This window comes from Macaca mulatta, chromosome 2 (assembly GCF_049350105.2).
Source record: "Macaca mulatta isolate MMU2019108-1 chromosome 2, T2T-MMU8v2.0, whole genome shotgun sequence".
NCBI classification, from domain to species: domain Eukaryota; kingdom Metazoa; phylum Chordata; class Mammalia; order Primates; family Cercopithecidae; genus Macaca; species Macaca mulatta.
The window spans coordinates 21,239,633-21,264,910 of NC_133407.1; the positions used below are offsets into that span (position 1 = coordinate 21,239,633).

The 25,278-nt window shown below is 38.5% G+C and overlaps 1 protein-coding gene across 7 annotated transcripts in view; it reads left to right on the top strand.

Moving 5' to 3' along the window:
• The window catches only part of NEK10 (NIMA related kinase 10), a 422,123-nt gene that overhangs the window by 61,300 nt on the left and 335,545 nt on the right, over window positions 1–25,278 (top strand). For all 7 annotated transcript variants that reach the window (XM_077994143.1, XM_077994145.1, XM_077994146.1 and 4 more), the window contains 11 exons: window positions 1,888–1,967; window positions 2,962–3,048; window positions 5,920–6,144; window positions 9,074–9,213; window positions 13,654–13,715; window positions 15,200–15,277; window positions 17,378–17,442; window positions 19,457–19,559; window positions 19,653–19,781; window positions 20,286–20,423; window positions 23,279–23,324. In XM_077994143.1, the coding sequence (XP_077850269.1) occupies window positions 1,888–1,967; window positions 2,962–3,048; window positions 5,920–6,144; window positions 9,074–9,213; window positions 13,654–13,715; window positions 15,200–15,277; window positions 17,378–17,442; window positions 19,457–19,559; window positions 19,653–19,781; window positions 20,286–20,423; window positions 23,279–23,324 (1,153 nt within the window). The remainder of the gene's footprint in view (window positions 1–1,887; window positions 1,968–2,961; window positions 3,049–5,919; window positions 6,145–9,073; window positions 9,214–13,653; window positions 13,716–15,199; window positions 15,278–17,377; window positions 17,443–19,456; window positions 19,560–19,652; window positions 19,782–20,285; window positions 20,424–23,278; window positions 23,325–25,278) is intronic.

The window sequence follows — 25,278 nt, forward strand, 5'->3', positions numbered from 1 at the left end:
TTTGCAGTTAAGTCATGTGTAATTAGAATCCAGAAACCTGGCAGCCTGGCCTAAAATTGTGAATCTTTGTCAACCCTTTTATATTCTTTGCCAGCGTTTCGAGTTAATAGAGATATAATAAATACACGTTTTCTGGAACTCCTTTCCTTTTTTTCTATGCCACGTAATACCAACTAGGTTTATTGCTTAAATATTACTTGAAAATCCCTGGCTATGTATAAACTCACCCTAGGTGTGCGTTTATAAATAAGTCAACAAAAATAAAATTGTGCATAGGTATACATATAAATTCCATATGGCATGTGGGGCTATAGTAGTTTGAACCACATGTGATTGCCACTGTAGGTCAAAACAGACTATATTTATAGCAAAACTGTTTAGATTGTAACCATGTGGAGCCAAGTTTCAGTAACCTGTTGAGTTTCATATCCCAGGAAGCCACTTTCTAGTGTATATGGGAGTAAGATTGCCTAAAATGTGTTACACGTGCTGCTCATGGTCTAGAGGATGATTCTAGGTGATATACAGGTCAACATTTTTTGTTTCCATAGCCATCTATTTCACAGATATTATTGCTTACAATTGGAAAATTGTTTTGAGCTAACATTAAAGGTGTTAATTGAATATGGCAAAAATTGTGAAAGTAATATGTAATGGATTGAAATTTGGGAAACATTAGAAGACAGAGATAAAAGAGAGAAGAAAAAGAGGAAGGGATCAGATGAACAAAGATAATGGTAACTTTATTAAGATAAAATGAAATCATAAAGGCAAAAAATCCATATACTGGAAACATAAAAATTATCTTTGCAGTCATTGCACAGGTTGCAGCTCTGACCTGGGACATTTTGGGAGGCACTTTTCAGGGGCACTCTGCATTCTGAAAATGTAGAGAATTTTCCAAGTAAGAAAACTTGCCTTAACAAGAATTCAGGGAAAGCCACTGACAAAATACAGACTTCCAGCTAAGTCATATTATTTAGGATGATGCTTGGAAGCATCGATGGTGCACCTTCAACATCAATTAGAAATCTGAGAGGCAGATGGAATGCTTGATAGTATTCATATCTTCTTTAGTTTGGCAAAAGAATGAAATTTTCAATATTTTGTTGAAAAATAGTTTCATAATTTGGAAAGTGACTAGCACAGTGCCTAGCTCAAAGTGAGTTCTCAATGGCTGATTACTACCACTGTTGTAATTTATGTCATTAATTGTCCCGGTTCTCCCCAGGGTGGGATCAGAAGGGGCAGAGAATACTTGGGCACATGGAAATACAGGGAAGTATGAGAACCAGGCTGGTCATGTGGCTTGATGCCTTTTAGGCTTCCTGTCCTGGGCAAGGAATGGCTACAAGAGGTTACTCTCAAGAGTTCCAAAGTAAGGAGAGATGGACTCCTGCCATCTGTAAAGAACTGGATATTTTGAATGTTTAATAAAACTCTTTTTAAGAATAAACTTTTATATTGACTGCAAAAAATAAAAAAGAAACTGCATAAGGCTTGAGAGGCCGTAATATTTTTTCACTATTCTATGGTTAAAGCCATAATAAAATAAACAACTTGATTATATTGACAAAAAGTGTTTATAAAGATATATTTAATGCCATGAAAAAATTTCGGTAGATGACATTAAGAAAAAAACATAAGAGAGAGCAGCTTTAACATTATATATACAGTTTGTGCTTAATTGTATATGCACATACATTATAAACTACTAAGCAAACAAAAGAAAAGAAAACAAAACAAAAAGGTTAAGCCTGTATGATCTTGAGAGGGAAACATTTTGCCATTCAAGTGGCTGGTAATGGAAAATAAATTAATGTTAATGTTGGAAAAAGAAGCTTGTAGTACTTATATAATTAAACTTTATTTTACTTCATTTTTCAGACATTAGTAAATTTACTTGGTGCCCGAGATACTAATGTTCTATTGGGTTCCCTTCTGGCTCTGGCTAGTTTAGCAGAAAGGTAAGTAATGTATTCTGCTATACTTTCCAGTTCTGCTACTATAGCAATTTAGGTGGGAAGGATGCAAAATAATCAGTTACTTTGTCAACTACTTAATAACATTTCTTGATACATAAGTGTGAAATAACATGTTGAAGAGAATCCTGGATAGAAAGCATTATTTAAAAATTTAAACTGGAAAGGCAAATCATAGTTTAAAATTTTCTTTTTATTTCCTGACTGGAAATGTTTACTTAGTCTTTTATCTAACCCTCAGTTACTTCTAATTTCAAAATCACCATAATCTTTCTTTGGCAGCTGAATCTTTTTGACCTTCTTAATTCATTCTTACCTGAGAATTTTAACATACAGAACATTTTCAAACATGTGTGGGCTTTGAAAAATTTTCAAGAAGATCTTTCTCCTTATAAATGTCATGATTATTTTAAATGTTTTTAAGACAATAAGTGGACCATTGCTTTTCTGTGAATAACATATGATTCCTTTTGTTTTCTGATCTCTTCTCCCAAGATAATATTGGAGCGAATATAAATATAATAGGAATATAGTGAATTTATATGGTTAGCCTTTGTGTCCCCACCCAAATCTCATCTTGTATTGTAATCCCTATAATCCCCATAATTCCCTCATGTCAAGGGAGAGACCAGGTGGAGGTAATTGAATCATGGGGCCATTTCCTCCATGCTGTTCTTGTGATAGTGAGTGAGTTCTCACAAGATCTGATGGTTTTATGAAGGGCTCTTCCCTCTTCGCTCGACACTTATCCTTCCTGCTGCCTTGTGAGGAAGGTGCCTTGCTTACTCTTTATCTTCCACCATGACTGTTTATGTTCCCTGAGGACTCCCCAGCCATGCTGAACTGTGAGTCAATTAAACCTCTTTCCTTTATAAATCACCCAGTCTCGGGCAGTTCTTTATACTAGTATGAAAAAGGACTAATACATGGAGGTAGCAAAATATGCTTTTAGTAATTGCTAATATTTTTCAATTTACAGTCCAGAATGTAGGGAGAAGATAAGTGAACTCAACATTGTAGAGAATCTGTTGATGATTTTACATGAATATGACTTGCTTTCTAAAAGGTAGGATTGCTAACAGGAGAAAGAGACAATGCAGTGCCTTTATTTGACAGAAACACTTGTTGTTATTTTTATTACGTCGTGTTATTTACATTGTAACTGAATATAATGAGTCAGCTTAGCATTTATTTTCTGTTTAAGTTTATATAAAGAGAATACAGCAAAGAAGTATATCCATTTATCTTTAGTCTTGCATTACTTCTAGATCTGGGCATAGAAGCTGATGAAATAAATTTTTGTGATACCATCTTTAATGTTTTGTTTATTGCATTTATTTATATCCTGCCTTTTTAGGGAAAGAAACTCTGAGGTGGGTCTATTTTTAGTAATTTCAAATTGTGTATTACAATAAATGATTAGATTGCTAAGATCCATTTGCATTAAGGCAAGTAAAATATGATAGCAACTGACTTGTTTTGTGATCACCTGCTCTAATAACTCAAAATAAAATCTAGAGTAAAATGGATTCATTTTTACTTGAACTGAATATTGTTCTAATAACTATCCAGATAGTTATTAGATTGTGCTTCAACAGAGTTGCAATCTACATCATTTGATATTTAGTTGAGTGATTTTCTAAAGAGGCAAAAGAGATAAAAAGAAATCTCAAGCAATGAAGCCCTGACACTTAACTCATAGTAAATCCTTTTGTATTCTTCTTCAAAACTCTCGTAAAAGAGCATTAAATCTAGATAATACTTACAGACTTGGTTATCTGAACAAACCAGGTTCCAAGCTTGGTACCAGGTGTTGAAAACCAAAGATGAGTAAGTTATAAATATGTAACGTAGGAGAGGTCAGACAGCGCTATAACTGGTACAGTAGACAGATGCACAGGGGACTCTGGGAGCACGGAGCAGAGACCCCAATTAGAATGTGGAGTCATGCAAAGTTTCCTGGAGGAAAGAGGAGATATCTGGCCAGAGAGAGAGAGAGACAAAGTACAAACAGAATGTGCTTGGACATGGAGGCATAAAATTGGGTGTGTTAGAGGAATGTGATGGTTGGGCACAGCAGGAGCACAAGAACGAAAGTGCCAGAGAACTAGAGCAGATAGTTAATGATAAACTTAAAATGTAGCTAACTTTGATCAGTGTTCTATTTATGCCAAGACCTGCTCTAAGCACCTTGCATATTAACTCATGTGATCTGCACACTAACCCTATTTTTCCCATATTTTATAGATAAGGCAACAAGACGCCTTTATCCAGGTCATGCTGGTCTCTGATAAATAACAATGTGAATTTTATCATGAACATTATGGGGACTCGTGGAAAAATTTTAAGCATGATCAAATTTGTTTTTTTAAAGATCACTTTGATAGCAGTGTATGTGGGAGTGAGGTGGGGGGTGTTTGTTTATATCCACATATTGAGATCCACTTACAACAAGGAGAGGATGTTTGGTGTAGAAAGTTTGTGAAGGTAAAGAATACTATTTATCAAGGAACATTGATTATTAATGTCAGAGCACAAAATTCGGGAGGGAGAGGAGCCATAGATAATCAGTTCAGGGGAAAGGAATGAGAAACCAGTATGGGAATGAGAATATTGGAAAGGTAGATGAAAGAAGGGTTTATATCTTGAGCATGACCAAGGATTACAAGGAGGGGAGGAGCAGGGGGGTTAGCTAGCTGCCTGATGTTCAAGAGCATCCCAGAAGTTACCCAGGAAATAGAAGACACTAAGAGCTCTTGACTGACTGTGGAGGAGTGTGAGAAGAGGAATATGTGTCTTGATGCCTCCCAGTCTTGTGGCTTGGAAAACTGAAAATATTGTGGTGCCATGAGTCAAGGTCGGGGATATAAGGTGAAGAATAGACCTGGGGAGGAGGCTAATGACTTTGAGTTTAGGGGTAGTGTGGTGAGTACTTGTGGATCATCCATGTGGCTAAAACTTCTGGAGGTTAGGAGCAATGCCTGGGCTGAGATCATGATGGCAAGGTAGAAAGAGTGTTTGAAATCATGGGAGTGGATGACACTATCCAGGATGAGAGTGTTTAAGTATGAGACTAGAGGACTGAGGATGATTCTATAAAACATTTATCATCATAATTTTTCATGGCACAGCTGAACCTTGTGTCTTTACCATCAATTTAATGCACTTTACACTGAGTATATAGTAACTGAGTGCTTTGCCCTTAACTCCCCTGCATTGTAGTGTTTTTGACATTTTCTATCAATGTCTTATTTTGCAATTACACAGTAAGTTTCTGAAGACTAGAATAAGGCTTTTAATTTTGTTTTTATTTTTGTCTTTAGCACAATGCAGATCTCATTGTTTGTCCTTGATACTTATTTGCTGGTCAGTAGTTTTTGTTTTTGAAATAGAGTCTCGCTCTGTCACCCAGGCTGGAGCGCAGTCGCAAGTGACCTTGGCGCACTGCAACCTCTGCCTCCTGGGTTCGAGCAATTCTCCTGCCTCAGCCTCCCAAGTGGCTGTGATTACAGGCACACACCACCACGCCCTGCCAATGCTGGTCAGTAGGTTTTTAACCAGACCAATGATGATGCAACGAGCCTATAATTTAGAACAGTGATCTGCAAACTATGACCTACAGGCTAAGTTTATTCCACTGCTTATTTTTGTAAATAAAGATTTATTGTAACATAGGGATGCTAATTTATTTTTATATGTTGTCTATGGCTGCTTTCATGCTATCAGCATAGATGAGTTCTTGTGACAGAGATTGTACGGTTAGTAAAGCTAAAAGTGTTTGATTTTGATCGGGCTCCTAACAGAAAATGCACGTTGACCCATGACTTACAAAATGTTAGGGTTATATTTAATGCACTGATGATAGCTTTAGTCTTAATGTAAAGTCATCAACTCATGATGTTGTGATTCTCACCCCCACCCTCCCCACCCCTTTCAGACTAACAGCGGAGCTGCTGCGCCTACTTTGTGCAGAGCCCCAGGTGAAAGAGCAGGTGAAGCTCTACGAGGGGATACCTGTCCTCCTTAGTCTGCTCCACTCCGACCACCTGAAGCTGCTCTGGAGCGTTGTCTGGATTCTGGTACAGGTTTGTGAGGACCCTGAGACCAGCGTGGAAATTCGCATTTGGGGAGGCATCAAACAGCTTCTTCATATTTTACGAGGGTGAGTCAGAGTGGGCTTTGGCCTACTTTGCCCTATTTGTTGAAGTCTGGGGACTCTGTGACGAGATGGCAGATTGGTGTGTGCTCACCTCGTTCCCTTCTGCTTTGGGGTTTCTTTGGTAATTCATGCCTTCCGCCGTCATCTATACTTGTCACAAGCATGTTCTACATCCATGTCAGGGGCATTCATCTTTTCAATTCCTTGGGGACCCAGATATATTTATCTTTGCATCACCAACCTCCAGTACAGTGCTGGGAATGTCGAAGGCCATCAATCTGCAAATATAGTGAAGGCTGAATGGAAATCCAGTAACCTAAAGAAAACCTTTGTCTTGTCACCTTTTCCTTGAATTAGTATACGCATTTTGTCATTCCAAGTATAATGATTAGTAATATTTTCCTAAAATGTTTGTGTGTGCACATATATTATTGTCTATAAAGAGAAAATAAAGCCTATATGAAAGGAGCAGGTGTATAATCCTTATTTTTCAAAGATGATATCATTAATCAAGTGGTTGCCATGTTACTAACTCTAGTCCAGTTCTCTACTTTTCTCTCAATGGTCCTCTAAGGTGGGCATCATCTCTCTTTTAAAAGTAGAATTCCAGTGACATTGTAAGTCAGGAGCATAGAGAATGGATAGTTTAGTTTCCAATTGAAATTCTCTAGAAGCATGTTGCAATCTAACTTCTGTATTTTCTGAATTAAATATATTGAAGTATTGAATAATCATATCTTGTGGTACCATCCATGGGAAGATTCTATTACCTAATGTTGTTTTAAAGTATAATTCAGTTCTATGGGTGCTGAATCAAAGTTAAAAAAAATGAGTATGCATATTTGAACTGGATCATGTTTATGATCTGCAGTACATAAATAAAGCTCATTTTAATACAAGCAGAGGGACTTATCAATTTTCATATAACTAGATATTGTCAAATCAATATTGTTATGACTTTGTACTTGTTATGCTTCTAGGGATATTGCAGAACTGTGTGTTACCAACTTCATTTTCTCTGAGGGAACATTCAGAAGCATAAGAACAGACTGTAGACACATGAACAGTCGCTTTGTTAACAGTATCTGTCAATAACAATTACCTAAACAAAGAAAAAAATTTATAGACTGCTGGCAATCTACTTGCTTTATGAATGTGACATAAAGATATCAATACTTTATAGTATAAATTATAAGTCATTCATTAGTGCTGTGACATAATAAGCCAGCCCCTTGGTCAAAGTAATCACAATTGACAAAGGTTTTTTATTTAGGTTTGTAGGATGATGATGGTAATGATGATCATGGCGGTGGTTATATCTTTATTATTGGACAACCATACCTATTGCAATAGGTGTGGGTTGCCCTCTTGGAGAACAGCTATTTTCTTAAGAATAAAATGAAATTCTATAATAGTTAAGCAGAATTTCAAAGACAAAACCTGCCTTTTTCTCGTGTAGAATTGAATCTAGCTTTTCTCTTTTGCTCAAGTCATAACTATCCTTGGTGAAAAAGAGGTCTTTCACATCTAAAGAATCATTTTCCAGTCCATTTTGATGGTGCAATGTTAGCAAACTTTTCCCTGGGATAATGACATATTTTACCTCTTATTCTATGTTAAATATGTGCTGGTGCTCTGGGAGAATTTATTACCCCAGCTGGATAAACAGTTTCCTTTTAGAGCTCGTTCCTGCCCCTGGGCTGACTGCAGCTGGCACTAGGGGTAAAGGTTGCCAAGCTGTCTTGTGGCTTGAGTATGAACACCACTGTTGTCAGGGCAGTTTCCGGGAAACTTTCTCATGCCTGTTCACCTGCCATCCCACACTCAAAGGCAGCTCCCAAAGGGCTCTCTTGTTCAGGTGAAGAGATCCCTACAATTTGAGTTTTAAGATAATAATGTTGACAGATAAGATCGCCACCTGTGATGTCCCTAGGCTCAGCTCCATTACTTTCCCCATGCTCATTACAGGGAGGACACTAGTGGACCCAGATGACATGAGAGGGAAGTCAAGGAAACTCCATCCATGTTACATTTAGGCACGGAGAAATCCAGGTGGAGTTGCTGCTATAAAAAAAAAAAAATACATGGAAAAAAAATGGTAACTATGTAAAACAAAAGACAACAAAGCAGGCAAAAGACAGATGAAGAATCTATTATGGAAGAAAGTGCACAGAGTAAACAGAAAAGCGAATGCTTTATTTCATCAAGGACATTAAGCAGAGCATGAATTTATGAAATGAGATTAAAGATGAAACAAATTTTGGACACAAAAAGGGGAGAAGATTGCAGAGCCAGGAAAGAAAGCAAGGACTGAATAACACCTACAGAACCGACAAATTAGCTAGATCACCAGAAAAAAAATAGAAATAGTAAAATGTAGAGTAAGCTTGGAAAAAATTACATATAATGCAGAAGAAAAAGACCAACGAATAAAAGAAATTAGAAAATGAATGATATGCCCAATAGAAGAAGACAGGTTTTCAACATGTGGATAATTGAGATCCTGGAAGTACAGAGTAAACTGAAAAGGGCCAAACTTTTCCAAGGTATGATAGAAGAGAACTTTCTTAAAATAAAGGAAGATTGAAAGTTCATGGAAAAAGAAAACAGAGAATAATCAAGACTAAGATGTATTCAGGTGAATCAACTCCAGGAAAATAGAAAATTCAAAAACAAAGGTGGCCATGTAGAGCAGTGGGGAGAGGACACTTTTCAATAAATAGTGAGGAATCAGTTTAGTAACCATAAAAAAAAAAAAAAGATTCTTACCACACACCATACACAAAAATCAGCTCCAGGTGGATTGGAAAGTGAAACAATAATGATGCCTTCATGACATGAGGGAGGCAAAGATTTCTTAAATGTGACATAGAAAGGACTGACGGTGAAGGGAAATTGATAAATGGTCTGTGCATTAACTTTTCTTTTTCAGAGACAGAAATTTTGTTTCTGATCGCTCCTCCATCGGAAGCCTGTCCAGTGCAAATGCTGCAGGCCGAATTCAGCAGCTTCATTTATCAGAAGACTTGAGCCCTAGGGAAATACAAGAAAATACTTTCTCTCTTCAAGCAGGTGTTTATGTTTTATTATTTGATATGCTATAATTTACTATGTTGTATTATTATTCACTATTATAGATTAGTATAATAGTGTTAAGTAGGCACAATTTAGAAGTTTACAAAAATGTGAGGTGAAATCCACGTGGATGCTGGAAACTTCTTGGTCCCAGTGTTGGACTTGTAGATGAATGATTTAACAAATGTTTTCTTTGCCTTCTATGTTCTGAACCCAAAAAGAAATAAACTCAGAAGTCAGAGATAGGGAGACAAAACATTAGCTTTATTATGAGGGAAACTGGATTAGGGGATGCAGCTTGATCTGTGGCCGGAGTCATGCTTTCTAGAATTTTCTAGATCCCAGGGCACCTTACATAAGGGGGAATCTTCCGTGCACACAGTTGTCTCACCAGGTGCAAGAGAATACCTTCCCCATGCTTCTTGAGCTCCAAAGAGAAGACAGAAAGATGCTGCCCTGTCTAGGATTTTCACATGCAAGCAGGAGCAGCAATGCATCAATGCTTTTTGGCAGGGCCACCTTGAGCAGTCATGCAGTTTGTGTCCTGCCTGGGGGCACCTGGCCTTTGGGACAAGTGGAGACACAGTGCAGTTGGTGCACTGTAGTGCTGAGTGCTGAGTGCTATTGGCCAAGTTGGGTGCCCCACAGCAGCGCACAGAAAGGGAGCAGAGAGGCGTGGTGTGGGCCAGCAGGAGACAGGGGCACTCTGAGGGGAAAGAGCAGACATTGCGGGAGAGGAAACAAGGGAGTGGGGGAGTGGGAGAAGGCAGGCTTTCCTTGCTGTCTACTGTTTTCTCCTGAAGAATACAGAAGATATTTTTTCACAGATGTGTGAAAACAAGGACATAGGATCTCCTCCTCAAAGTGCCATTTCTGCTTACTCTAAAAGGACCCTGTCTCGATACAAAGTCTTGTGCTGGGGGTTTACTGTTTGAAGGCTCCCCAGAAATCTAATCCAGCAGAATCTCAGAGCTCTGAGTGTTTCTAGCAATCATTCAAAGAGTGGGTGAGATTGATAGTGATAGAATTCAGAAGAGCAGCTACTTAGATGTGGAATTATAGGGGAATGAATGCCTGAGAAGGGGCACAAGGAGCCTTTGAGAACTGGAAATATAGCCTACACATTCCTCTGGGTGGAGGATGGTTACAGGGCACACAGATATGTAATATCTCATTGAGCCATACACTTAAGATGTGTTTATGTTATACAGCTTATTCTATACCTGTATTAGTCCATTTTCACGCTGCTAAAGACATACCCAAGATAGGGCAATTTACAAAAAAAGACGTTTAATGGACTTACAGTTCCGCATGGTTTGGGAGGCCTCACAATCATGGTGGAAGGCAAGGAGAAGCAAGTCACATCTTACATGGATGATGGCAGGCAAGAGAGAGCTTGTGCAGGGAAACTAAGTGCACTTTCATGGGTTTACAAAAAAAAAATTTTAAAAACCATCAGATCTCAAGCAAGACTCATTCACTATCAGGAGAACAGCACAGGAAAGACCCGCCTCCATAATTCAGTCACCCCCCACTGAGTTCCTCCTGTGACATGTGAGAGTTGTGGGAGTTACAATTCAAGATTGAGATTTGGGTGGGGACACAGTCAAACTATATCATTTTGCTCTTGGCCCCTCCCAAATCGTATGTCCTTACATTTCAAAACCAGTCATACCTTCACAACAGTCGCCCAAAGTCTTAACTCATTTCAGCATTAACTCAGAAGTCCACAGTCCAACACCTGAGACAAGGCAAGTCCCTTGCCTGTGAGCCTGTAAAATCAAAAGCAAGTCAGTTACTTCCTAGATACAATGGGGTACAGGCATTGGATAAATACAGCTGTTCCAAATGGGAGAAACTGGCCAAAACAAAGGGGCTACAGTCCCCATGCAAGTCCAAAATCCAGCAGGGCAGTCAAATCTTAAAGCTCCAAAATGATCTCCTTTGACTCCATGTCTTGCATCTGGGTCACACTGATGCTATAAATGGATTCCCATGATCTTGGGCAGCTCTACCCTGTGGCTATGCGAGGTACAGCTTCCCTCTTGGCTGCTTTCATGGGTTGATGTTGAGTGTCTTTGGCTTTTCCAGGCACACAGTGCACACTGTCAGTGAATCTACCATTCCAGGGTCTGGAGGACAGTGGCCTGCTTCTTACAGCTCCACTAGGCAGTGCCCCAGCAGGGACTCTGTGTGGGGACTCTGACCCCACATTTCCCTTCTGAATTGCTGTAGCAGATGTTCTCCATGAGAACTCCGCCCCTTCAGCAAACTTCTGCCTGGGCATCCAGGCATTTCCATACATCCTCTGAAATCTAGGCAGAGGTTCCCAAACCTCAATTCTTGACTTTTGTGTACATGCAGGCTCAACACCACATGGAAGCTGCCAAGCCTTGGGACTTCCACCCTCTGAAGCAACAGCCTGAGCTGTACCCTGGCCCCTTTTAGTCATGACTGAAATGGCTGGGATGCAGGGCACCAAGTCCCTAGACTGCACACAGCAGAGGGACCCTGGGTCCAGTCCATGAAACCAATTTTTCCTCCTAAACCTTCAGGCCTGTGATGGGAGGGACTGCCGTAAAGGTCTCTGACATGCCCTGAATAAATTTTCCCCATTATTTTGGGGAATAACATTTGGCTCATTACTTATGCAAATTTCTGCAGCTGGCTTGAATTTCTCTTCAGAAAATGGGATTTTCTTTTCTATTGCATTGTCAGACTGCACATTTTCCAAACTTTTATGCTGTATTCCTCTTCTAAAATTCAATGCCTTTAACACATTCAAGTCACCTCTTGAATGCTTTGCTGCTTAGAAATTTCTTCTGCCAGATACCCTAAACTATTTCTCTCAAGTTCAAAGTTCCATCAGATATCTAGGGCAGGGGCAAAATGCCGCCAGTCTCTTTGCTAAAACATAACAAGAGTCACCATTGCTCCAGTTCCCAACAATTTGCTCATCTCCATCTGAGACCACCTCAGCCTGGATTTTGTTGTCCGTATCATTATCAGCATTTGGTCAAAGCCATTCAACAAGTCTCTAGGGAGTTCCAAACTTTCCCACATTTTCCTGTCATTTTGTGAGCCCTCCAAATTGTTCCAACATCTGCCTGTTACCCAGTTCCAAAGTCGCTTTCAAATTTTCTGTTATCTTTTCAGCAAAGCCCCACTCTACTGGTACCAATTTACTGTATTAGTCCATTTTCATGCTGGGCAATTTCCAAAAGAAAGAGGTTTAATGGACTTACAGTTCCACATGGCTGGAGAGGCCTTACAATCATGGCAGAAGACAAGGAGGAGCAAATCTCATCTTAAGTGGATGGCAGCAGGCAAAGAGAGGGCTTGTGCAGGGAAACTCCCATTTTTAAAACCATCAAATCTTGTAAGACTCATTCACTATCATGAGAACAGTGCAGGAAAGACCCACCCCCATAATTCAATCACTTCACACCAGGTTCCTCCCATGACACGTGGGAATTGTGAGAACTACAATTCATGATGAGATTTGGGTGGGGACACAGCCAAACCATATCAATACCTAAATAAAAATGGAAAATAAAAATTAAAAATATAAAGGGTTAAGAGTAGGGTTTGAGTTTTGACTCCACCCTCATTGATGGCTATATGGCCTTGGGCAAGTTCCTTAACTTCTCCAAGCTTCAGTTTTGCTTATGTAAAATGGTGATGATAATCATGATATCAGTGATAGAAGATCATTGTGAGAATTCTATGGGAATATATGTAAAATCTTTAGCACACTAAAATGGAATTATCCTTTATAGGAGCTCTGTGCTATAGAGTCTGGCATACTTCTGAGAGCACAAGTATTTCAGTGCAAAATGCCACCAAAGGCTGCCACAATGGCTGTCAGGAGGCAAGAGTGGTGCTGTTTAGGGCTGGGGATTTAACGTCTGGCAGACTGGGGCTGCACTCCTGATCGTTTCCACTTACTGGTTGTGTGGCCTAGTCTAGTAACTCTTTGAAACTGTTTTCTCACCACTAACACTGGTAATCATAGTGCATACTCTTATTATAAGGATTGAATTGGATAATACATTTAAAGCATTCTTTTATTTATCAACCATTATAGATATATTTGTTGAGCACCTGCTGAGTGCCAGGGCATGTGTTGGGCACTGGGGATTGCAATGAAATGGACAGATACAGTACTTGCCTCCTGGTACACAGTAAGTTCTCAATAAATGGCTGCTGTGGAATAGATGTGCACAGGAAATACATGGAGAGGAGAATTAGAAGCCATTACAAGTCAACTTCTCTTCTTCCAGAGCTGTGCCAGAAGGAAAATTAGTGTTTCTTGAGGAGTTACTTTGCTAACAAGCATAGCAAAATAATAAAAATACCCTGTGGAGCAAGAGTATTCATGTGAAAGTGTATTTATTGCAATGATGCACACTATGCATTTGATTGTTTTCATTCCAGCCTGCTGTGCTGCCCTCACTGAGCTGGTGCTCAATGACACCAATGCCCACCAGGTGGTTCAGGTGAGAGCACTCCTTCTCAAGGTCAGGTCTCCGTAACCATTCATAATCAACTCACCTTGTGGTGCAGTCTGTATCCCAGAGCATAGGTTTTGGGATCCCATCATGTGATTTAAAAACTATTTTAACGTTTCTCATTTCACTAATAGAGTTCCACTTTATATTTTGTCCTTCCTCCTTTAACTCACTTGACTTAAAAAGTACCGACATGTGGTTAATTGATGTTTCTTCATTATGTTATGTGCAGTATTTTTTATTTTATCTTTCTAAAAGGGATACTCTGAATTGCTTTAATTCTGGGCATGTAGAATACCATAAGGTAAGGACAAGCGGTCATTTTGATTAAAACTATGCATCAGATTATTAAGTTAGAGATGATGATTGAGACACAGCAAACAAAATATTTATTGCCAAGAAACTGACTTTGCAAAGTATCATCCACTAATTAATCTACTGTATGTACAGCTATATATACATGTTTGTGTATGTATATATACACATAAATATAAATTAATATCTATATAAATAAATATACACACGTATATGTACAACCCTTGTATGGGCTTCTATTGCAAAAGTTACCTCCTACTTAGTGAATTTTACAGAGAAAACCTTTTGACTGTGTCAATATGATATCCAACTTCAAAATACATGCATGTTAGTAAGGGATCAGCTCATCAATAATTAAATTAGGACATGAGAGAAACTCAGCAGATCGGCGGGTAGTTGATAAAGCAGGGCATTTGGAGTTGGCCAGGCTGCGGTTTAATTCCTGGAATTATTATTTCTTGGCTTGGCTTCTAAAAAAATAATGTATCTGCTGTAAGTATTGCTTTTCTCACGTATAAAACACGGAAATTATAGACTAATTTCACAGAGTTGTTACAGAGATTAGATGCGATAAAGCAAATAAGGCTCTTTGCAGTTATAATATGAATGCCTGCATACAGTAAAGATTAGTACATTATGTATTTACTAGATAATAGAAAAGTGGCTGTAAGGTATTATTATTTGTTCATTCCTTCATGTATATATTTCAATTAAAAAATCTAGAAAGATGTCAAGGTTATAATAAAGACATAAATTAATAACTGAAATATAATGTCTCCCTTTACAGTTGTGGTAATTAAGGATATAAATAAATATTAAAGATATAATTCTAAGATATTGGGACACCTTTACTCTGTCCCTTTTTAGTCTCTCATTCTTTGTTTTTAAGGTATTTGAATCACTTTATGTTTATGTACTTTATAATAATCTTGACTCTCCACAGACAGTTGGAATTTTAAGATTGTAGTTGCACTCTTTGGTATTTAAAAGTGTTATGTTGACATTTTAAATATTGTCCTGTAATGTTTACTTCAAGGTCCAAAGTTATACTAACATTTCTTCTTTGATACTAATTTTTGAGATTGTTGATTTGCCTCTTTATGCTTGTGTATCACTACAGTGTTGTCACTCATAGTATGACCCCTTTATTCTTTCAGGAAAATGGTGTATATACAATAGCAAAATTAATTTTACCAAATAAGCAAAAGAATGCAGCAAAAACTAATCTATTACAGGTAATAAACATGTCTGTTGTCCTGCAATATCAAGTTATTGAAACCTGGGGTAACTTTGGTAAAATGATCTATGATTTTTAGAATGTTTAGGTTAGTACTGGTCCCCGTACTGACTATGGGGGAAAAATACCTGGCGAGGAAGACTGGCATGGCATGGCATCAAATAATATTAAAACAATGCAGAAGGCTGAACAGTGGTTTCTCTGTGTGGGAGAATTAGGTGATTTATTTAGGTGTTTCTTTGCTTATCAATAAGTTCTATTTTTTTAAAAAAATGTTCATTCCTTATGTATCAGAATATAACAACAGGGGAAAATTATTTGCCATCACGGATCTTGACGGATGAGAAGGGACTTGCCAAGTGGATAAGGGGATATTGGGTGGGGCACCAGTGGCATCTGCTGCAGGGTGGAAGGACATTCTATGCAAGGGAACAGCGCGCACCAAGTGTGAAAGCTGTGAGCTTAGAGTGTGCTGAGGGGAGGGGGAGCTGCTCAGTGGGGCTGGGGTGTGTGGTTGCGGGAGGCAGTGCTCCAGGAGATGAGGCCTCACATGTAAGAAAGGGAAGCAGTTATGCAGGTTCTAAGTTCATTTTTGAGGAGTGGGTATTGGGGGAGCTGAGGGGAGGGGGAGCTGCTCAGTGGGGCTGGGGTGTGTGGTTGCGGGAGGCAGTGGTCCAGGAGATGAGGCCTCACATGTAAGAAAGGGAAGCAGTTATGTAGGTTCTAAGTTCATTTTTGAGGAGTGGGTATTGGGGGAGCTGAGGGGAGGGGGAGCTGCTCAGTGGAACTGGGGCGTGTGGTTTGGGAAGGCAGTGCTCCAGGAGATGAGGCCTCACATGTAAGAAAGGGGAACAGTTATGCAGGTTCTAAGTTCATTTTTGAGGAGTGGGTATTGGCAGAGTGGGGGCAGAGGGCAGTGTCCCTAAAGTCAAAATCTGATTTAAAGTTAGTCTTTGCAATACTTGTAGCTCATCTTTTCTTTTCCCCCCAAGTCATTTTGAAAAGGAAGAAAGAAACAACCTTTGTCTCCAATCTGATTTAAGAGTTATCATCCAAAATGATGGCCAAACCCAGCAGACTCTTTGGGGATCTCTGTGCTGGCGAGCAGGGGTTTTTGGAGAGCTGCCAGGGAAGGTGCAGGCATGGGACGATTTCTTCAGTGCATCACAGATGTATGACACTGTGCTGGTAAACAGATGAAGACAAACCCATCCTGCAGATACATTTTGTGAAGCCAGTAGAGGGTTTTTTAGAATTCCAGATGAAGGACTTTTGAGGAGTACGCATGCTCTCCCTTTCTCACAGTCTCCCCTGCTCTCACCTGGCTCCTTCATGTCATTTTGTTGCCGGCCCCACCTCTCTGGGCAATTTGTTTGGGACACTTCTGTATTCAGATCACTGATTTTAGGAATTGATCCCAGATTTGATTCAGCAGACCCTGATCAATCCAATGGTGGCCTATTGTGCAGGCACAGCTGCAGGCTGGGCACACTCTTTTTTCTCAGTTCTGCAAAATGTCAGATGTTTATTTTTCCTAGCTAAAGCCTCACAGGCCTCTTTCTGAGCATTCTAGGGAGTTACTGTAGATTGTTCTATTTGGGGAATGCTTAAGACTCTTTACTCAGGAGACCAATTTGTCAAGTTTGAGTCCAGTGTGCCTGTGACTATTTTTATATGTCATCATTTCTAGTGTTTATTTTCTCACAGAAACCATATAAATATTGAGGTATACATAGCAGGCTAGAAACAAAATAAACCCTGAGCTCCTGGAAATCTTCAGACGTTTGGTTTTCTCAGCATTGGAATTTTATTTCTTGTCTCTGTACTCATTTTGTACTTTCTAGAAAGAAATGAATGACGAGTACCGAGTGAAGCAAGGCCAATATTCCCAGCGTTCTACAACATAAACACTTTGTAAATACGGGAATGACCCCAGGTGCTGGTGTTTTTTTGTTTTCCCTTATAAGCTTTGGCTCCAACCTGGACCAGCCACTTACAATAAAGTCACGTTAATGTTTACTTCCTGTTAATTCTTTCCTGAAAATGTTTTCATTTGCTGAGCTACCATTTAAGAATCACATATCCTTTTGTTTTCTAGTGTTATGCCTTCAGAGCCTTGAGATTTCTCTTCAGTATGGAAAGAAACAGACCACTCTTTAAAAGGTATGAGGTTAGAGAAATATAAGTGATCATTCGATTTAGGAGCTCATTAGATTGAACTGTTTTCACATACTTGGCTTAGATGCAACAGTAGAAAAATAACACATCAGTATGCAAACCATGTGTCTTCAGATTTCTTATTTCACAGATATAAGTGAGCTATTGTAGTGATTCAGTATCCAGCCACACTGAATATTAACAGAATGATGATGAAAGAGCATAAATCGCCGTATCAATACAACTCCCCTTAATTACATGCGACCACTATAATTTTAGTTTTCTTTTTGATAATTAAAGATGTTGACATTTTTAAAAGATGGTATTAAAATATGAGCTTGTTTTTTCCAGCTAGAAATTTGAAAATCGATCTGGGAATTTCCCTTTAGTCAAAGGGAATTTAATCAAAGGGAAAACAAACTTTTTCTGTGTGTCTTTGATAGTGTAGGAGCTCATTTGAAGGGGAGGCTGGACGTTCTGGCGTCAAGATACCGCATTGGTGAGCCTGACCGAAAGGCCACCATTTTGGGAAGCAAACACTGGTGCCCTCAGTGGTGTTCTGCACACCATTTAGTTGGGTGGGTTAGCCAAAATCATAGGCCCAAGTTTTCACTAACATCTTGTTAAGAAGGCAGAATAGGCATAAAATATTGAGTTAATATAGTGTTTTTTTGTTCAGAAAGCATGGAGCATCACTTTTTGGCCTTTTGGCTGACATCAAGTACAGAAAGCATGGAGCATTTTATGTTGTTACTTTATTTTTATACGATGCTTGGATTTAGAGGAAAATAAAGTAAAATTAGTTCTTTTTTTTTTTTTTTTTTTGACAGAGTCTCATTCTGTTGCTTCTCCTGCCTCAGCCTCCTGAGTACCTGGGACTACAGGCATGCACCACCACACCTGGCTAATTTTTGTATTTTCAGTAGAGGCGGGTTTTCACCATGTTGGCCAGGCTGGTCTTGAACTCCTGACCTCAGGTGATCCACCCACCTCGGCCTCCCAAAGCGTTGGGATTACAGGCGTGAGCCACTGCGCCCAGCTACTTATTCTTTATGCTCTTTCATTTCAAAGCTCTAAACCATCCCTTTTAGTGAACTCAAATATTTAAAAGTGAGCCCTGGAAACCAGTGTCTTGGGAATGGTGAATGAATCTCCTTATTTGTTTTATTTTTCATACCAGTATTTTTATTTTCATGGAACTTTAATTTAAAAGTTAGATTAGTATTTACTTCTTACTAAAATCTGAGTCAAATGACATTTGTGGAAGTGCTCCACACCCCCCAAAAAAACACCCAATAAATGTTTCCTTCTAATATATTCAATACCTATACCCCCAAATATCTTACAAATAAGATTTTTGTATAATCTGTATCATATCTAATTTTAAATTATGGTAAAAATATTAACATGCCATCTACCTTCTTAAAATTTTAAGTGTACAGTGTTGTTAACTGTAAGCACAAGGTTGTACAGCAGATCTCTAGAACTTTCTTCTCCATTTGTTTTTTTCTTACCCCACAGAAACTGTAAATAGTGTATTTTTTTAAGGTAAGTTGGAGAATATTGTTTCTCCAACTTTGTTGATAACCAAAAGAAGTTAAATTTGTTTCGTGTAATTAATCAGTGAGCGAGCTGCATTCAAAAGGGAAGTAATGGGCCGGGCACGGTGGCTCACGCCTGTAATCCCAGCAAGGGATTGGGAGGCCAAGACGGGCGGATCACGAGGTCAGCAGATCGAGACCATCCTGGCTTAACATGGTGAAAACTCGTCTCTACTAAAAATACAAAAAATTAGCCAGGCAAGGTGGCAGGCGCCTGTAGTCCCAGCTACTCGGGAGGCTGAGGCGGGAGAGTGGCGTGAACCCGGGAGGTGGAGTTTGCAGTGAGCTGAGATCACGCCACTGCACTCCAGCCTGGGCGACAGAGCAAGACTCCATCTCAAAAAAAAAAAAAAAAAAAAGGGAAGTAATGATCAACAGTGTCCAAGTCCTACGATAAGTGTGTGTAATTTTCTCTGTAGAGTTTTCCCCACAGACTTGTTTGAGATCTTCATTGACATAGGACATTATGTACGTGATATCAGTGCTTATGAAGAATTGGTATCCAAGTTGAATTTATTAGTGGTAAGTCCTGAGTTTTCAATATTTTGGCAGGCTGCTATGTAGTTAGGATGGAATTTATCACAGAAACCCATTTCCTTTTTATATTTTGATTAGGAGGATGAACTGAAGCAAATTGCTGAAAATATTGAAAGCATTAATCAGAACAAAGCTCCTTCGAAATATATAGGCAACTATGCGATTTTGGATCATCTTGGAAGTGGAGCTTTTGGCTGTGTTTACAAGGTGACTTTCCCCTTGGGGAACATTTCTGATACTCCCAACCAAACAGGATGTCACACTTGCACACCGATATTCAATTGAATTGGAACTCTTGTCATTGAAAAATAGCAAACAAATAGATATGAAAATTAGAATGATTGTTTTTGTCAAACAGAGATAGCCACACTAATATTGTTTTAGCTGTAAGCTCTAGAAATCGGCCACTGACTTTTTAAGACAAAAGGCATCATTAATCTGTTACAAAAATATTCAAAAAAGCTTCTCCCAATGCATGATGCAATCTCTAAATTGTAAAATGCTACTAAATATTACAGATTGACCCAGGGGATACCAGTGTTTTGAGCTGAGCTTAATGTAAATACAGCTGGAACTTTAAATGCTCTGTGACTTATTTATATGACTTAGTTACTCACGTGACTTTGTTAGCCTATCTCTTTCTTCCCCTTTCTACCTTCTACTTCTTTACCCTGTTCCTTTTTTTGTTGTTGTTGTTGTTCTTTATTTTAGGTTAGAAAGCGTAGTGGTCAAAATCTTTTAGCAATGAAAGAGGTCAATTTACATAACCCAGCATTTGGAAAGGATAAGAAAGATCGAGACAGCAGCGTAAGGAATATTGTTTCTGAATTAACAATAATTAAAGAGCAGGTAAATGTTTTTCTTGTTTCTGAAGATGTTTTTCTTAAATACATATCATTGCAAGAAAGTAGAGTTGTGGTGTTCTTGTCTATGATGCTTATGAACTAGTTCCACATGAAATAATTGACATTGAAGCAGTGATATTTTTGCCAGCTTTTCCCCTAAGGCTTGACACTGAAGCATAAAACACTGTCTGGAGTTTATATCAGGGTCATGGATGCAAAACAATTGGATTTACAGTACAGAATGCATCATATATGAGAAATCCTTTTCTTTTCATTGTGAGCATATCTATTATTTTCTCATTATATTTTAGGATATTTGGTTACTTAGTTACATACATAGAAATATGACTGTTTCTTGACTTTTGCCAAATGGAACCAAGCTGTTAACATTCCTCAAATATGGCTTATAAAATCTAGAGTGTAGATTTTCAAGATGGGTTATTATTTATTGGCATGAGCAGAACACTCTGACATAATGTAACAGCTCAATTAACTCTCATTATGAAAGTTTGTTTGAGGAGGAAGAATAAACATTTCAAAGAGAAATGGGATTTCTTTGTGTGATCCAAGAACACATTGGTTTCTTTTTCAGCCTTCCTTGTTTGCACATTCATTATGAATACTGTTCATTTATAATTCCTGTGGTGCACTGTCAGCTTCGCTGCTTTCGTCCTCCACTAGTCACATTTGCATAGCATTTGTGTTGGGATGTAACAAATTCCATGAACATGGAGACCTTTATTCATAGAAATTGATAGTTCTACTCCAGTGTATACATTATAGTAAATATTATCATTAATTGTTTATTTTATAGTTGATTTTATTACTAATAGACCAGACTTTAAAAAGTTTGTTCATGTGTTTGTGTGGTCATCTAGCCTTCCACAGTGTGCTCTTTCATTGTAGCAAAAGGCTAGAACAGGGCTTTTGGACTAAGCCAGTCCAGTGTTTTCATCTGGACCCAAATATGGTTTTAGTCCTTACCGGTGAGCCAGGTCCAGAATATGGTTCTGGTTGGTTACCTGGTCACATATTGTTTAAGATCTGCTGGCCGCTTGCTAGTTGATGAAGTAGATTATTTGTTTTAGCATGTTTCCTAAGAAAAGAAACTGTTAGACTAGGATTAGATAGGAGGCCTATGCTTGGGCTTTGAGGTGACTCAAACTTACTCTCTCACTAGAGGATCAAACTGATGGAAAGGATGGTAACATTGAGTCCTTAAAGGAGGAGGTAGTGGCAGGCAGAAGCAAAACAAATGGGGCTAGAATGGGAGAGTAAATTAAGATTAACCTGCATTAACAAAGAGGATCCCAAATGCAGGTGCTTAAAAAGAGGACTCACAGTACAGTGGGTTCTTTCCCTTTCACGGAACAATCCCGAAGTGAGTAAACCGTGTTGGAGGTGTTCTCTGCTCCATGCGATCATTTGGGGATGCAGGCTTTTTTCTCTCTTCTTGTGCTGTTACCTTCTAGTGCATTGTCTTCATCTGTGTGGTTGAAACTGCCATAGCCATGCTCACATCCAAGGTGGGATGAGGAGGAGCATGGAGGGCTATTCCCAAGGTTTAGAGTTCACACAGGAAGCACACATGCTTCCTCTCATATTCCACAGGTCAGAGCTGAGTGGTAACCTCACCCCCAGCTTCAAGGGAGGCTGAGAAGTCTTCTCTAACTGGGAAGCCATGTCCAGCTACAACTGCACTGCAATGAGACAGCAGGTTTTTGGTGGACAGCTAGCAATCTTCCTGCAAAAAGACTTGCAGAAAGACCAAAAAGAGATGCAAGCAAGCCATTTGTTGATGTGATGGTGACTGTTCTAAGATAAATTTTATCTAGAAACTCAAATTATAAGCAAAAACTACAAAAATATTAGCATTCTTCTAGAAAATGACCTTTTAAAAATTAAAACATTAGAAATTCCACTAACATTCTTAACTTATATCAAAGAGAAATTTCACCAGACACTTTTTAAAAATGGTGAGGAAGACGTTATTCAATACTATGGCAATAGAAGTCAAACTGTTGTAATAGAGGAGAGAGATTGAACCCAACTCTGAATTCGAGGACCGGACAGCGGAGGACTCAGAGCCAATGGTCAGGGTGAAGGGGGTCAGTGGACGGAAGTTTACTAAGAGGAACTTGGTTAGATATCAAGGGTGAGTGGATGGGAAACTTAATTGGAGGTCAAGGGTGGGAGATTTTTCCATAAACTGACTTAGCAGGATATAAGTTGCTAAAACTGACAGACCAAGGATGAGGCCTAGTCATGAAGAGGACTCAGAGGAGTCTGACTAAAGCTTGGTTAAGTAGGAAGCCCTTGTCAACTGTTATTATGATTTAAAATGAGTTAACTCTTAGATTATGTCATTTTGCTACTAATCATTTTGGAGAGCATAGAAAGACAGAAATAGTGTAAATAGACACAAACTTTACATAAATATTTATATCGTAGAGAGAGGTAAAGAACAATGAATATTTGTAGTCAACAGAAGCTACCTCATTTCACTTTTCTCCTTTATACAGTCTGTGTGTGGGGTTGTGACAAGGCATGCTAAAGGAATTCTTAAGATTCCTTCTACCTCTATAGTTCTCTTGGTTAAGTTAGATAGTAAAGTTAGGTGATAGGACGTTTTAAATTTTATTTAATAAAGCTATATAGGATTACTATTTTCAGATCAGTTTATAAGCAACAAGTTTTTAAAAATCACAATCTCAGTTCAATGATATCTTGAAGTGCTTAGCTTTGTAAATAAATATAATTTCTTTGTAGTTTTCAAATATGAAGTCCAACTAAGTAGTCAGTGAAAAAACTTGTATTTTGAAGCAGTGCAATACATGTTTGTTATTTATTTTCTTATAGCTTTATCATCCTAACGTTGTACGTTATTACAAAACATTTCTGGAAAGTAAGTATGAGTTTTCATGATATTTCTAAATAAGGAAACATTTTTGTCACATATATTTTTATATTAGAATGTCGCAAAAGAAACCTTATCAACTATTTTATTGACCTTTTTTTGTTAATATGACAGTAGATGATCTTAAGCATCACTTTCTTGACTAGCGAAACAGTGACCTAGTCAGTGACCTGAAGATAGTTATAAAATACTTAGCTCCCTGTGTGAAAAACACATGAACAAATGAAAATAGTTATTGCTGTTCTCATATACAAAAAAATCACTTAATAGGATCAAGAAAAAAGAAAACTAATGGATGGTGGTTTCCTTAAGAAAAGAAAAGAAAAGGAAGTTGCTTTTGTTGACGCCGGTGTCATTTTCCATCCCCAAAATAAGTTGGAGAGAGCTAGGTCTTTGAGATTTCTTTTACCTGAAGTTCAGGTAAATGCCACAAGGTGGCGATGGAGCCCAGACTGATTCTGCAGGTAGGCAGGCTTGCTTTCTGCAGGTATGATGGAATGCTGAACTAGAACCAAAACACAGATAAAGCTAAACTCAGCCACTTTGTTTGTTTGTTTGTTTTAAATAGGACCCATAACAGAAATGATACAAGTATTGATAAGCTTTAATGATATGTGTCACGTATGAAATGTCAAAATAAATCTCCACTTGAAGAATGATTTAAAGAGATACAAGGCAATGACTGGGGCTTCCGAACTACCTCTTTATCAGTGCTATTGCTATTTAAGAAAACCTTTTGTGTGTGTACATTGGCATTTGGGACAGCCGGGAGATGGGAGATTTTACCCATCTCCCTTCCCCTAGATGACTCAGAAAAACTCAGTGCTAAAACTCGTGCAGTAAATCCTGTCCCCTTAGCCATTTGTTCTTGATGTTAAAATAATTTTCTATAATTTAGTGCATATCCCTTCAAAAAAGGTTGGCTTCTGACTTGTACTGAAGTGACGTAACTTGTCTTAATATAAAAAACAAAAACGTTTTTTACTACCTGACAGCTTCCAAAAAGAACTGGAAATGGCTGCCGGGCGCAGTGGCTCACGCCTATAATCCTAGCACTTTGGGAGGCTGAAGCGGGTGAATCACTTGAGGTCAGGGGTTTGAAACCAGCCTGGCCAATACGGTGAAACCCCGTCTCTATTAAAAATACAAAAAAAAAAAAAAAAAAAAAAAAAAAAAAGCTGGGTGTGGTGGTAAGCGCCTGTAATCCCAGCTACTTGGAAGGCCGAGGCAGGAGAATTGCTTGAACCCGGGAGGCAGAGGTTGCATTGGGCCAGATCTCGCCACTGCACTTCAGCTTTGCAACAGAGCAAGACTCCGCCTCAAAAAGAAAAAAATAAAAATAAAAAAGAAGAAGAATTGGAAATGGCTTAAAAATAAATAAAATATGATATAATAGATTAGGAAATTGCAATAAAGAGGAATGAAGGATGAGAAAGTTAAAAATAAAGCTAGAAGTAGTATTGGTACATAAATGAATATTTCTTGAAATTATGAAAAATTGGAAGCAATATAAATGTCTATCTGTAGGAGAATGATTAAATAGATTATGGTATCCCCGTATTGTGCAATACCATACAACCAGCAGAAAGAATGGTATGGATCTGTGTGCACTGAAATATAAGGCCGCTTAATGAAAAAAACATAAATTGCAGAACATGTATGATTCCATTTTTGTGAACATTTTCTACACACATATTTTGTATACATGCCAAAGTTTCAAAAGACACATATCACATCCCATTGTTAGTAAACCCTATTGGTTTTAGAGGAGGAAGTAGAATTTACTCCTTTGTTTCTTGGCATCCAAAGCAAAAAGACAAATACAGTCAGTCATGAAGTTCTCCGTATCCATAAGATAAAACCTGGAGAGGTCCATTTTTTTTTCTTTTGCTTTTGAAAGGCATAACAGAAATTCCTATCATGTGTATTATTTTCAACTGTG